The sequence below is a fragment of the Chroicocephalus ridibundus genome, chromosome 17 (assembly GCF_963924245.1).
Source record: "Chroicocephalus ridibundus chromosome 17, bChrRid1.1, whole genome shotgun sequence".
Lineage (NCBI taxonomy): Eukaryota > Metazoa > Chordata > Aves > Charadriiformes > Laridae > Chroicocephalus > Chroicocephalus ridibundus.
This window is the reverse complement of record NC_086300.1, coordinates 4,460,355-4,471,147: the sequence shown is the minus strand read 5'-3', so window position 1 is coordinate 4,471,147 and position 10,793 is coordinate 4,460,355. Positions and strand designations below refer to the sequence as shown.

At 67.4% G+C, this 10,793-nt stretch overlaps 1 protein-coding gene across 1 annotated transcript; it reads left to right on the top strand.

Moving 5' to 3' along the window:
• Positions 1–1,311: 1,311 nt before the first annotated feature.
• Positions 1,312–10,685, top strand: ATXN7L3 (ataxin 7 like 3). Its single transcript, XM_063354295.1, has 13 exons — positions 1,312–1,487; positions 3,298–3,413; positions 3,519–3,651; positions 4,368–4,539; positions 5,429–5,526; positions 5,807–5,829; positions 5,937–5,982; positions 6,230–6,261; positions 6,366–6,434; positions 7,387–7,430; positions 7,574–7,645; positions 7,948–8,081; positions 8,402–10,685. Exons 2-13 carry the CDS (start codon positions 3,363–3,365, stop codon positions 8,548–8,550), a joined length of 1,023 nt encoding a protein of 340 aa, XP_063210365.1. The 5' UTR covers positions 1,312–1,487; positions 3,298–3,362; the 3' UTR covers positions 8,551–10,685.
• Positions 10,686–10,793: the final 108 nt, after the last annotated feature.

The following is a 10,793-nucleotide window of genomic DNA, read 5'->3' as shown; positions in this document are numbered from 1 at the left end:
GGCCTCGCGTCTGCGGTTTCCCGGTTTGCTTGGGTTTCGGTTCTTTTATTTTATTTTTTTTTGAGTTTTTTTTTTATTTTCTTTTTGTTTTGGTTTTTTGTTGTTTTTTTTTTTTTTGTATAATAAAGTGAAAAATAATGTTTCTGTTCTCATGTCATTACTATAAAAAATAAAACTTTAGGAAAAAAACCAAGTGTGAGGAGTGTTTTTCCCCCCTGTTGTGGGTGGGTGGGGACCCGCTGGGGGGGGTGTCCCTGGGGGGATCTCTGGGGGTCATTTTGGGGGGTTGCGTGGGGCTGGGGGGGATCCGTGGGGATTCGTAGGAGTCACTCCGGGGGGGATCTGTGGAGCCCTCGTGGCTCAGGGATCCGTTAGGATCACTGCGGGGGGGGTGTCTGTAGGGATGAGGATTGGGGGGCTCCATCGGAGTCATCGGGGGGGTGTGGGGTGTCACTGGGGGGGTCTGTAAGGGTAGGAGGGATCTGTAGGGATAGGGGGGATCTATGAGGATCGGGGGATCCTTGGGAAGGTGGGGGATCCCTGGGGATGGGGGGGTCCATAGGGATGGAATGTCTATAGGGATTGGGGGGGGGTCCATAGGGATGGGGGATCCTTGTGATGGGGTGATCCGTAGGAATGGGGGGGATCGCTGGGGATTCGGGAGGGCCATAGGGATGAGGATACACAGGGATGGAGGGGTCTGTAGGGATGGGGATCCACAGGGATGCGGGGTATCCACAGGGATGGGGGGGTCCATAGGGATGCTGGAGTCCATAGAGATGCGGGGGGTCCACAGGGATGGGGATCGACAGGGATGGGGGGGGGTCCATAGGGGTGGGGGCTCCATAGGGTTTGGGATCCGTTGGTATGGGGGTGCCCATAGGGATGGGGGGATCCATAGGGACGGGGGGGATCCGCAGGGACGGGGACCGTGTGCTCTCTGTACACGGACCCGGGGGGGGGGAAGCACCGGTGCACCCTCAGGGAGGGCCCCAGGCCACGCCCCCGTCGTCCCCGCCCCCTCTCGCCCCGCCCACAATCGCCACACCCCCGAGTCCCCGCCCCCCGCCCCGCCTCCTCCCCCCCCCCCCCCCGCCGCTCTCCGACACGCCACCGGCCCCGCGCGGCGGCGGCGCCCCGGCCGCTCCCATTGGCCGCGCCCCGCACGGCGCCTCCCCATTGGCGGCGGGCGCGGGGGCGGGCCGTGCGCGCGCCGGGTGGGTGCGGCGCCCCGCCCCTTTCCCCCCCTCCGCCCCCCCCTCCCCCCCCCCCCCCCCCCCCGCTCCCTCGGGCCGCCGCCGCCGCCGGGCGGAGGGAGCGCCAGGCCCGGCCCGCCCGCTCCGCGCTCCGCTCCCGCCCCGGCCCCGGCCCCGGCCCCGGCCCCGGCAGGGCGGGCGGCGCTGCCGCCGAGCATGGCGAGCCGCCGCCCGGCCCCGCGGCGGAGCGGTGGGGGGCGCTGACCCGGCTCCGACGGGCCCTCCGCTCCGGTGAGTGACCGACAGACCCACCCGCCCCTCCCGCGGCCCGCAGCTCCCGCTCCCGGGGACCCGCCCCGCCGTGGGGCCCTGCGGCACCGTGTGGCGGGGGGGGGGGGCCGTGATCCCGCCCCGGAGGAGCCCGGCCCGCCCCGGCGCCCTCCCGGCTCCCCCCCCCCCCCGCCCCATGAGGGCCCTCCCGGCCCCGGAACCCCCCCTTCCCGCTCTCCAGTTGCCTCCCCCCGCTTCCTGCCCCCCCAATCCCCAGCCCCCTGCAGCACCCGGCCCCTGCAGGGGTTTCTCTGCCGTGTCCCCCCCCCACTCGCGAGGCGTGTATCGCCCCCCCCTCCTCCCCCCCCTCCCCCCCCCCCAAGGCTGGCATCGCCCCGGGGGAACAGGCAGGGGGCAGCCCCCCCCTAAGGCTGGGTGTAGCCCCCCCCCCCCGCTCCTCCCAAACTGGGTGCACCCCCTCCAGACTGAATGCCCCCCCCCCCTCCCCAAACTGGGTGCAGTTCCCCCCACCCCCCCGAATTGGGTGCACCCCCTCAAGACTGGGTGCCCGCCCCCCCATTGTGGGTTCCGCCCCCAAGCTGGGTTCAGGCCTCCCCCCCCATTCTGGGGGCACCCCGCCCCGGGTGGGTGCAGCCCCCCCCCTCCAGCAGGGTGTATTCCCCCCCCCATTCTGAGTGCAGCTCCCCCCCGCCCCCGCCGGGTTCCGGGCACCCTCCCAGCAGGGTGTAGCCCCCCCCCAAACAGGATGCAGCCCCCTGCCCCCCCCATTCTGGGTTCAGAGTGTGTCCCCCCCCCCCATTCTGGGTGCGCCCCCCCAGCCGGGTGCCTGCATCCCTTTTGTTCAGCTCCTCCAGGCCCTGCCTGCAGCGAAAGGGGGGGGTCTGGGCAGCCCCCTCCCCGCCCCCCCCCCCATGGTCTTGCCTGCACCCCACCACCCTCCCAACTTGGGGGGGGGATGGCCGGGGCGGGGGGCCAGCAGGAAACACCCCGGCGCGGGGCTGGGCCGGTGCCAGCCGGTGTTTCCTCTTTCCGCGGCGGAGGGAAGAGAAATCCCCGGCCGGGGCCCGGAAGCGGGTGCCGGGGTGCAGAGAGGGGGACACTCACGCACACACACATGGGGACCCCCCCGGGGTCCCGGTGGTTGGCTCGGAAACCCCCCTCCATGGCAACCGGGGGGTGCCCCCACCGGCCAGTGCTGGCCGTTGGTGGGTGCAGGTAGCAGCATGGTGCTGGGGGGGGGGGGTCTTGCTGTGAGTTTGGGGCCCCCCCAACTTTAGACCCCCCCCGTTGGAGAGGGTTGGGGGTACCCTCTGCGGAGGGGGGGGGATACGGTGTCCCCTGTCCCTGCCCTGTCCCCTCCCTCCAGCAGCTTCAAGGGATGGTGATGCAGCAAAACCCACCACCCCTCTGCGGGGGGGCCAGTTTCGGGGTGCATGGGTGGGGCCCCCTGTGTCCACCTGTGATTGTGGGGTGCTGGGGGTGGGGGGGGGCTCTTGGAGGGGCCTGATGCCTTGGCGATGGTTGGGGGGGGTGGCTGGTAGTGGGGTCCAGGGAATGTCCTCCTCCCCGGTGGTCGGTAGGGAGGGGGAGTGCCAGGCTTGGGGATCCCCATGCCCCCCCCCCCCCCTTTTTTCCTGGGGGGGCTCAACCAGGGCTCTTAGGGACAATCCAAAGGTCTTGGGGCCTATTTCCATGGGGCAGGGGGTGGGGTTTTGGTTGGGGGAGGGGGGCGAAGGAGGCGGGGGAGGGGTTTCTGCTGGCCAGGGGAGTGGGGTGCCAGCGTGTCCCTGTGTCGTCCCCCCCCCTGCAGTGAGACACCCCCCCCGCGTCCCGTGCTATGAGCATTCGGCGTGACTTCTCCGTGAGCAGTTGCAAATGAAAATGGAGGATATGTCTTTGTCTGGCCTGGATAACAGCAAACTGGAGGTGAGTGGCCCCCCCGGGGGGCTGTCCGGCTGTCCCCCCGGGGCTCTCCAGCTGTCCCCCCTCCTCTCTAACACTGTCCCGTCCCCCCCCCACCCCATGCCCCAGGCCATCGCGCACGAGATCTACACGGACCTGGTGGAGGATGCCTGCCTGGGGCTCTGCTTCGAAGTCCACCGGGCGGTCAAGTGCGGCTACTTCTTCCTGGACGACACGGACCCCGACAGCATGAAGGACTTTGGTGAGCCCCCCCCCCGCCCCGGGGACACGGCGAGCGCCCCCCTCCCAGTGTCCCCATGGAGAGGCTGCTGGGGAATTGGTCGTCCCCATGTGTAGGGGTTTGGGTGCCCGAGCGTCCCCCTGGCAGCACCAGGACGTGCCTGGCCCATCCCAGAGGATCCATTTTATGAACCGGGGTGACCTGAACCCCAGAAATGTCACCCCAAGGTGCGGGACTCTGCCCTGGGGGTGGGTGGGAGGAGGAGAGACACCCCCCCTCCCCCCCCGGCTGCACTGCCACCAGCTCCAGGCCCCCGATGCCGTTCTGAGGGTCCAGGAAGGGACCAGTGGCCCAAGGGACTCCCCCACAACAAAGGGCCGGAGCTGGGGGTCACGGCCTGAGTGTCCCCTTGGCAGTGCCAGGATGTGCCTGTGCCGTTTTATAAACCCCTGGGGTGACCTGAACCGCAGAAATGTCACCCCAAGGTGTGGTGATCTGCCCTGGGGGTGGGTGGGGGGAGAAGAGACACCCCCTCCCCCCCCGCCCCCCAGCTGCGCTGCTCCTGGTTTCAGGCCCCCGATGCCACACTGAGGGTCTGCGAAGGGACGGGTGGCCCAAGGTGGCCCAAAGGGCTGGAGCTGGGGGGGGGATGGCCAGTGTCATCCCTGCAGCGGGGGGGGTGGGGTGGGGGGAGTCTTGATGCTGGGGGTGGGGTCTGACGCGTGTTCCTCCGGCAGAGATCGTGGACCAGCCCGGCGTGGACATCTTCGGGCAGGTCTACAACCAGTGGAAGAACAAGGAGTGCGTGTGCCCCAACTGCAGCCGCAGCATCGCCGCCTCCCGCTTCGCCCCCCACCTGGAGAAGTGCCTGGGCATGGGCCGCAACAGCAGCCGCATCGCCAACCGCAGGTCAGCCTGGCCCCCCTTCCCCCCCCCCCCCCCCCCCCCCCCCCCCCCCCCAAAAAACAGCGGTTTGGGGGCTCCCACGGTCCCCCCCTGCATGGGGAAACTGAGGCACAAAGGGAGAATGAGGGTGTGGGGCTGTCTCTTCTCAGCGGGGGGTGTGGAGGATTTAGGGACCCCCCCACCTCGGCGCTGGGGTGGGAATTGGGCATCCATGCTCTCCCCCCTCATTGCTTTTTGTTGAGGGGGTGCACATCCTGGCCCACCAACCCCGGAGTCCCACCTCCATCCAGCTCCTCGTGCTTCCTTCCTTCCTGGAAAAACAAACCGGGAATCCTGGCTCCTCTATCCTCCCCCTTTCCTTGGTGGCTGCTGGGGACACCCCCCCGTCTTGGAGCCGGGGCTGGGGCTGTCTGGGGTGGGCATGGCAGAGCTGGTGGGGTGCGGGATGGATCCTGGGGTGCTGGGGAGGGCTCTGGATGGATCCTGGGGTGCCGGGACGGATCCTGAGGTGCCAGGGAAGGGTGCAGGACAGATCCTGGGGTGCCAAGATGGATCCTGGGGTGTAGAGACAGATCCCGGGGTGCCAGGGGAGGGAGTGGGATGGATGCTGCGGTGCCAGGATGGATCCTGAGATGCAGGGACAGATCCTGGGGTGCTAGGGAAGGGTGTGGGATGGATCCCGGGGTGCTGGGATGGATCCTGAGGTGCTGGGAGGGATCCTGGGGTGCCGGGGAGGGTGCGGGATGGATCCTGGGGTGCCAGGATGGATCCTGGGGTGCCGGGGAGGGTGTGGGATGGATCCTGGGGTGCCAGGACGGATCCTGGGGTGCTGGGGAGGGTGTGGGATGGATCCTGGCTGTGGGTCCCTGACCTTCCTCCCCTCCCGGTGCAGGATTGCGAGCAGCAACAACATGAACAAGTCGGAGAGCGACCAGGAGGACAACGACGACATCAACGACAACGACTGGTCCTACGGCTCCGAGAAGAAAGGTGGGGGGACGCGGGGTGCGCGGTGCCAGCCCGGCCAGGGGGCCCCTGGCCCCCCATGAGGGGTGGGGACCCATCCCTGCTGCCTCGTAGCCCTTGAACCCCAGTCCTAGCCACAGTGCGGTGGGTGGCGGGCTGAGAGCAGCCCAGTGGGGGGGTCCCCTGGGGAGGGGAGCGTCCCAGCAGCGGGGCTGGAGGGGTGGGCTGGCGGCGGCTGTGCAGAAATCGGGGCTAAATCCACCAGAAATGGTCGAAATCATCCCTTCTCTGTCTCTCCCTGTAGCAAAGAAGAGGAAATCGGATAAGGTGAGGGGGGCGAGGGGTGCCTGGGGGGGGCAGGGGGGGTCGTGGGGGACAGGGGGGGACCCCCCCCCTGCACCCCCCAAATTTCCCCCGCCCCGCTCTCCTTGCAGAACCCCAACTCGCCCCGCAGGTCCAAGTCCCTCAAACACAAAAATGGTGAGTGGGCGGGGCTGGGGGCGGGGCTTAGGTTGGGGGCGTGGTCTGGGGGGCGTGGTCGGGCGGTGCGAGGGCGGGGCGTGAGTGGGCGGGGCTTCTCCAGTGGGCGGGGCTTGCTCGGAGGCTGGGCTCTCGCTGGGCGGGGCTGGTGGCAGCGTGGGGGGGACAGGGGGGGACACAGTGGGGCAGGGGGGAGGCGGGGGCCACGGGGGGAGGCAGGACCCTCCTCACCTCCCTTCTCTTCCAGGCGAGATCGGCGGGAACCCCGATCCCTTCAAGGTGAGCCCCGGGGCGAGGGGGGAGATGGCGCCCGGTCCCTCCTCCGTCCCCCAGGATGTCCCTGTCCCTGCCCTGACACCACTCTCTGCCTCCATCCCCCACAGTACAGCAACTCAGCGGGGATCAACTACGAGACGCTGGGCCCCGAGGAGCTGCGGACGCTGCTGACCACGGTGCGTGGTTGGGGGTGTGGGAGGCACCGATGGGCGCAGAGGAACCCCCGTCCCCAGCTGGACGGGGTGCATGGGCGCTGGGACTCCCGGGGTCTCTCCTGGCTCAGCTCCGGCCTGGCGGGGATGGCTTCTAGGCTGGGAATGGGACATTCATGCTCTGAACCTGGTGACAGGGACATGCAGAAACCCCTGCACCCTGCTGGGCAGCAGGTCCTGATCTTGGGGGATGTGGTGGCCTGGGGTGGTGGAACTGGTTTGTCTGGGGGTAACAGGATGGCACTGGGAGGAGATGGGATCATCATGGTGGAGTGCAGCCTGTGGTCCACATGGCTGCTTCTCTGCCCGCTCACCCGTCCCTTCTCAAAAGTAATGTGGGCAGCAGGGCGAGGTGGGGGGGGGATTTTTTCCCTCTGCTCCACTCCAGTGAGACCCCCCTGCAGCGCTGCCTCCAGCTCTGGGGCACCAACAGCAGAAGGACATGGAGCTGTTGGAGCGGGGCCAGAGGAGGCCCCGGAGATGCTGGGAGGGCTGGAGCCCCTCTGCTGTGGGGACAGGCTGAGAGAGCTGGGGGGGTTCAGCCTGGGGAAGAGAAGGCTCCGGGGAGACCTTGGAGCCCCTTCCAGTCCCTAAAGGGGCTCCAGGAAAGCTGGGGAGGGACTCTGGAGCAGGGAGGGGAGCCATGGGAGGAGGGGGAAGGGTTTTAAGCTGGAAGAGGGGAAATTTGGATGAGATCTGAGGAAGAAATTGTTTGCTGTGAGGGTGGTGAGCCCCTGGCCCAGGTTGCCCAGAGAAGCTGTGGCTGCCCCATCCCTGGAGGGGTTCAAGGCCAGGTTGGACGGGGCTTGGAGCAACCTGGGCTGGTGGGAGGTGTCCCTGCCCAGGGCAGGATTTTGGAACTGGATGGTCTTTAAGGTCCCTTCCAACCCAAACCATTCTATGATTCTCTCCCCAGCAATGTGGGGTCATCTCTGAGCACACCAAGAAGATGTGCACCAGGTGAGAGCGCCCTGGGCTTTCCCTGCTCGGTGTAGGGCTGTGGGGGGTGCCCAGAGTGCCCAAATCCCCATGGGAGCTGGGGGACACACACAGAGCAAAGTGCCTGACTCAGCCCCTGCCTCCTCCTCCTCCTCCTCCTTCAGGTCCCTGCGGTGTCCCCAGCACACTGATGAGCAGCGGAGATCGGTCCGGGTTTACCTCCTCGGTCCCTCCGCGTAAGTGAGCACACACGCGGGGTCCAGAATGGGCCGGGGCCACTGTCCCGGTGTGGGGACAGGGACAAGGCTCTGCCACCCAGTGTGGATGGAGACCTGGGGGGGGGGCTGCATGTCCTGAGCGAGGGTGGGGACAGGGACACCTTGGGGTGGGGTGGGGATTGGAGGGCTGGGATTGGGATGTGCAGCCCAGCCAGGTCCCGAGGAGCTGGGTTGAGCCCCTGGGGTCCCCCTCACATTGACGGGGGCTCCGTCCCCACCCCATCCCGGGGGCTGGGGACCCCCATAACGCCTCTGCCCAGGTCCCTGCCCGAGGCGGAGGGCAGCGTGGAGAACGACAGCTTCGAGGTGGCGGAGAGCCAGGCCATCATGAGCCGGCTGCAGTGGGACGGCTCCTCCGACATCTCGCCCTCCGACTCGGCCTCTTCGAAAGCCAGTGAGTGTCGAGGGCCGGGGGTGGGGGGCAGATCCAGTGGCACAGACCCCTCTGGGAGGAGCAAAACCAGGTGTTCCAGTACAGGAGGGGACAGACAGACGGACCATGGCTATCCAAAGCCACCTTGAAGAGTCCCTAGAGTATCTGCTGCGCTGGGACATCTTGGCACTCACCTTCCCGGGGTGGGGGGGAATATTTTGGGGTACATTTTCCGAAGTCTGGATGGGTAATGCGGGGGGATCCTCTCTGTTTTGGGAGGGGCTCCTGCTGGCCCAGCTGTTCTCCAACACCCCCGTCTCCTTCCTTTCCCCCTCCCCCAGGTACAAACAACTCGGAGTCCCGCAAGACCAAGAAGAAGAAGCCCCACTTGGGGCTGGTGAGCGGCGCCCCCGGGCTGGGCTCCAGCAAGAAGAAGAAGCCCAAACCCCCCGCGCCCCACACCCCCAGCATCTACGACGACATCAACTGAACGCAGCGGAGCTGATGGGGCGGGGGGGGGACGGACAGATGGACAGACAGGGGCTGGGGCAGCCCTTTTCCCCCCCCCCGCCGCCCCCTCCCTCCCCATTCGGACACAAAAGCGGGTACTCGGGGCGCAGAGGATGGAGGACTTGGCCATCGCTGTAGGGGAGGGGGAAGCTGGATTTGGGAGCCCCCATTAGTGCCCCCTCTTTCTTTCCCCTACCCCCCCCCCCCGGCCCCCGGTGCCTCTATTTATTCTGTGACGTAGTTTTTGTACGTGGGGCTCCCATCAGGGCTCTGAGGGGGTGTCTCACTCAGAGACAGGGGCACAACCCCCCCTTTCCCTTCGCACTGCCCACCCAAAAGCCAGCCGTGTCCCCCTGCCCCCCCCCCCCCCCCCCGGGCTTGCTCCTCCAGAGCACCCTTACCCCAGCGGGGGCGGAGGGGCACCTGGGCCCCCAGGGCAGGTCCGGACCCAGCTGATGGGGGGCCATAGATCCCTCCTCCCCCAGAAAGTTGGGGTGAGCCCCGGGCCTGGGGCTGCTCCCCCTCTCCATGCCCCGGGCCGGCGCTCGCTGGTCGGGCTGGCTCAGGATGGGGGGGGGGTGAGCATGCTGGGCAGGGGGGGCTTTCCCCTGCTCAGAGGACACAAGTAGAGACACCCCCCCACCCCCAAACCCGCTGTAACCAGCTGGATTCGGCTGCTGGGAGGTGTTTGGAGCCCGGCCCTGCCTGCACAGGGCTTCTGGGGGCGGGGGTGTCTGCATGCTGCATCCTTCGTGTTTGGGGCTGTTTTGGGGGGGGGGGGGGTGGCTGTGGGGCTGTGTCCCCTGCTCAGGGTGGGGGGGGAGCAGCTGTGACCTTCCTTGCTTGCCAAACTGGGCTCTGTGTGGGGAGGGGGGACCCCAACCTGCTGGGAAATGGGCTGTACCCCCCCCCCGCCCCCATTACAGAGTGAACTGGGGGGTGGGGGGAAGGAATGGGACACAACCCAGCTTCAAGGCAGAGCCCCCCCCCGACCCCTGCAGCCTCACAGCCCCAGCGCTGTGTCCCTATCTGCCTGGGGACCTGCTGCTGTGCTTGGGGGGGCCTTTGGGACCCCTAACAGCTCCAGCTGGTGTTTGTACCCCCACAGGCTCTGGTCTTTGGCTGGGGGGGGGGGAGGCCAGGACCAGCACCCTGCTGTGCAGGCTTGAGGAGGATGGGTCCCTCTGCCCGCCCCCCCCCCCGCCCCCGCCATTTTTCCATTGCAGGGGCTGTGTTGGGGATGGGGTTTGCTCAGTTTCCCCCCACACACACTGTGCATTCCCCCCCCCCCCAAGCTGTCTGACACCCCAAGTTTGGCTGTATGTCCCAGGGTGGGGGGGGGGGGGGCTGCTCCTGTGTCCCTTGACCACCCCCCCCGCCCCCCCCCCCCCCGACATGCCATGGCAGCATGGCCGGTCCTTTCGGTGGGTCTCACAAATTATGGTGCTCTCGACTCTGGATTCACTATTGTTTTAAAACTGCTGCTAAAGGCTAGTGCTGTGGCAGGGGCTTTTGCCTTGGGGGGGGGGTGGTGGGGTGTCCCCACAGAGCCCTGGGCACCCCAAATCGCCGGGGGGGGGGGGGGCCCCCAGCTGTGTGGGGACCCCCATGCTACCTCCCTGCTGCAGTCAGTGGTAGCTCCTGGCACAGCTTTGGGGGCTGGGGCAGGAGGGGGGGGGGGTTTGGGGGGGCCGGCCACTGGAGCACGCCAAGCTGGCCTTCGCGTGCCCTGGGGCCCAAGGACAGGGTGGGGGGGTGGTCCAGGTACCCAGAAACATGGGGGACCACACCCTGGGGGCCCCCCTGCCTCCAACCGCCTGGGGAGGGCACGGTGACTGGAGGGGACAGCCTGAGCCCCTACAGCTGCAGGAGAGGGGCTGCAATTTGGGGTCCAAGGGGCGTAACGGCGCTGGGGGTGGCCCCCCCCCCCCTCCAGGTCCATGCCCTCACCCTCGCGGCAGAGACGGTGACCGCCCGGGGCTCTCCTGACCTTGAGACTTGTATTTTTGCGCACGTACTCCAGCCCGTACGGGTAGTTGAGCCGTTGTAAGGTCTGTGTGTCCCATTAGTGGGTTGTGGCTGCCCCTGTAAATAAAACTGCATCTTGACTTGGTATCTCTGGCTCGTGGCTGCTGTACAGCGCCGGCGCCCTGCTTAATTACAGGTGCTTAATTAAGCAGGGCCATCATACCCCCCTCTCTCCCACCGCTCAATTTATCAAAA

Excerpts from the sequence above, each read along its gene's own strand:
- ATXN7L3 (XM_063354295.1), top strand. The coding sequence starts at position 3,363 with ATGAAAATGGAGGATATGTCTTTGTCTGGCCTGGATAACAGCAAACTG. Across the intron at positions 5,983-6,229 it reads GTCCCTCAAACACAAAAATG|GCGAGATCGGCGGGAACCCC; the intron begins GTGAGTGGGCGG and ends CTTCTCTTCCAG. Across the intron at positions 8,082-8,401 it reads CTCGGCCTCTTCGAAAGCCA|GTACAAACAACTCGGAGTCC; the intron begins GTGAGTGTCGAG and ends CCCCTCCCCCAG.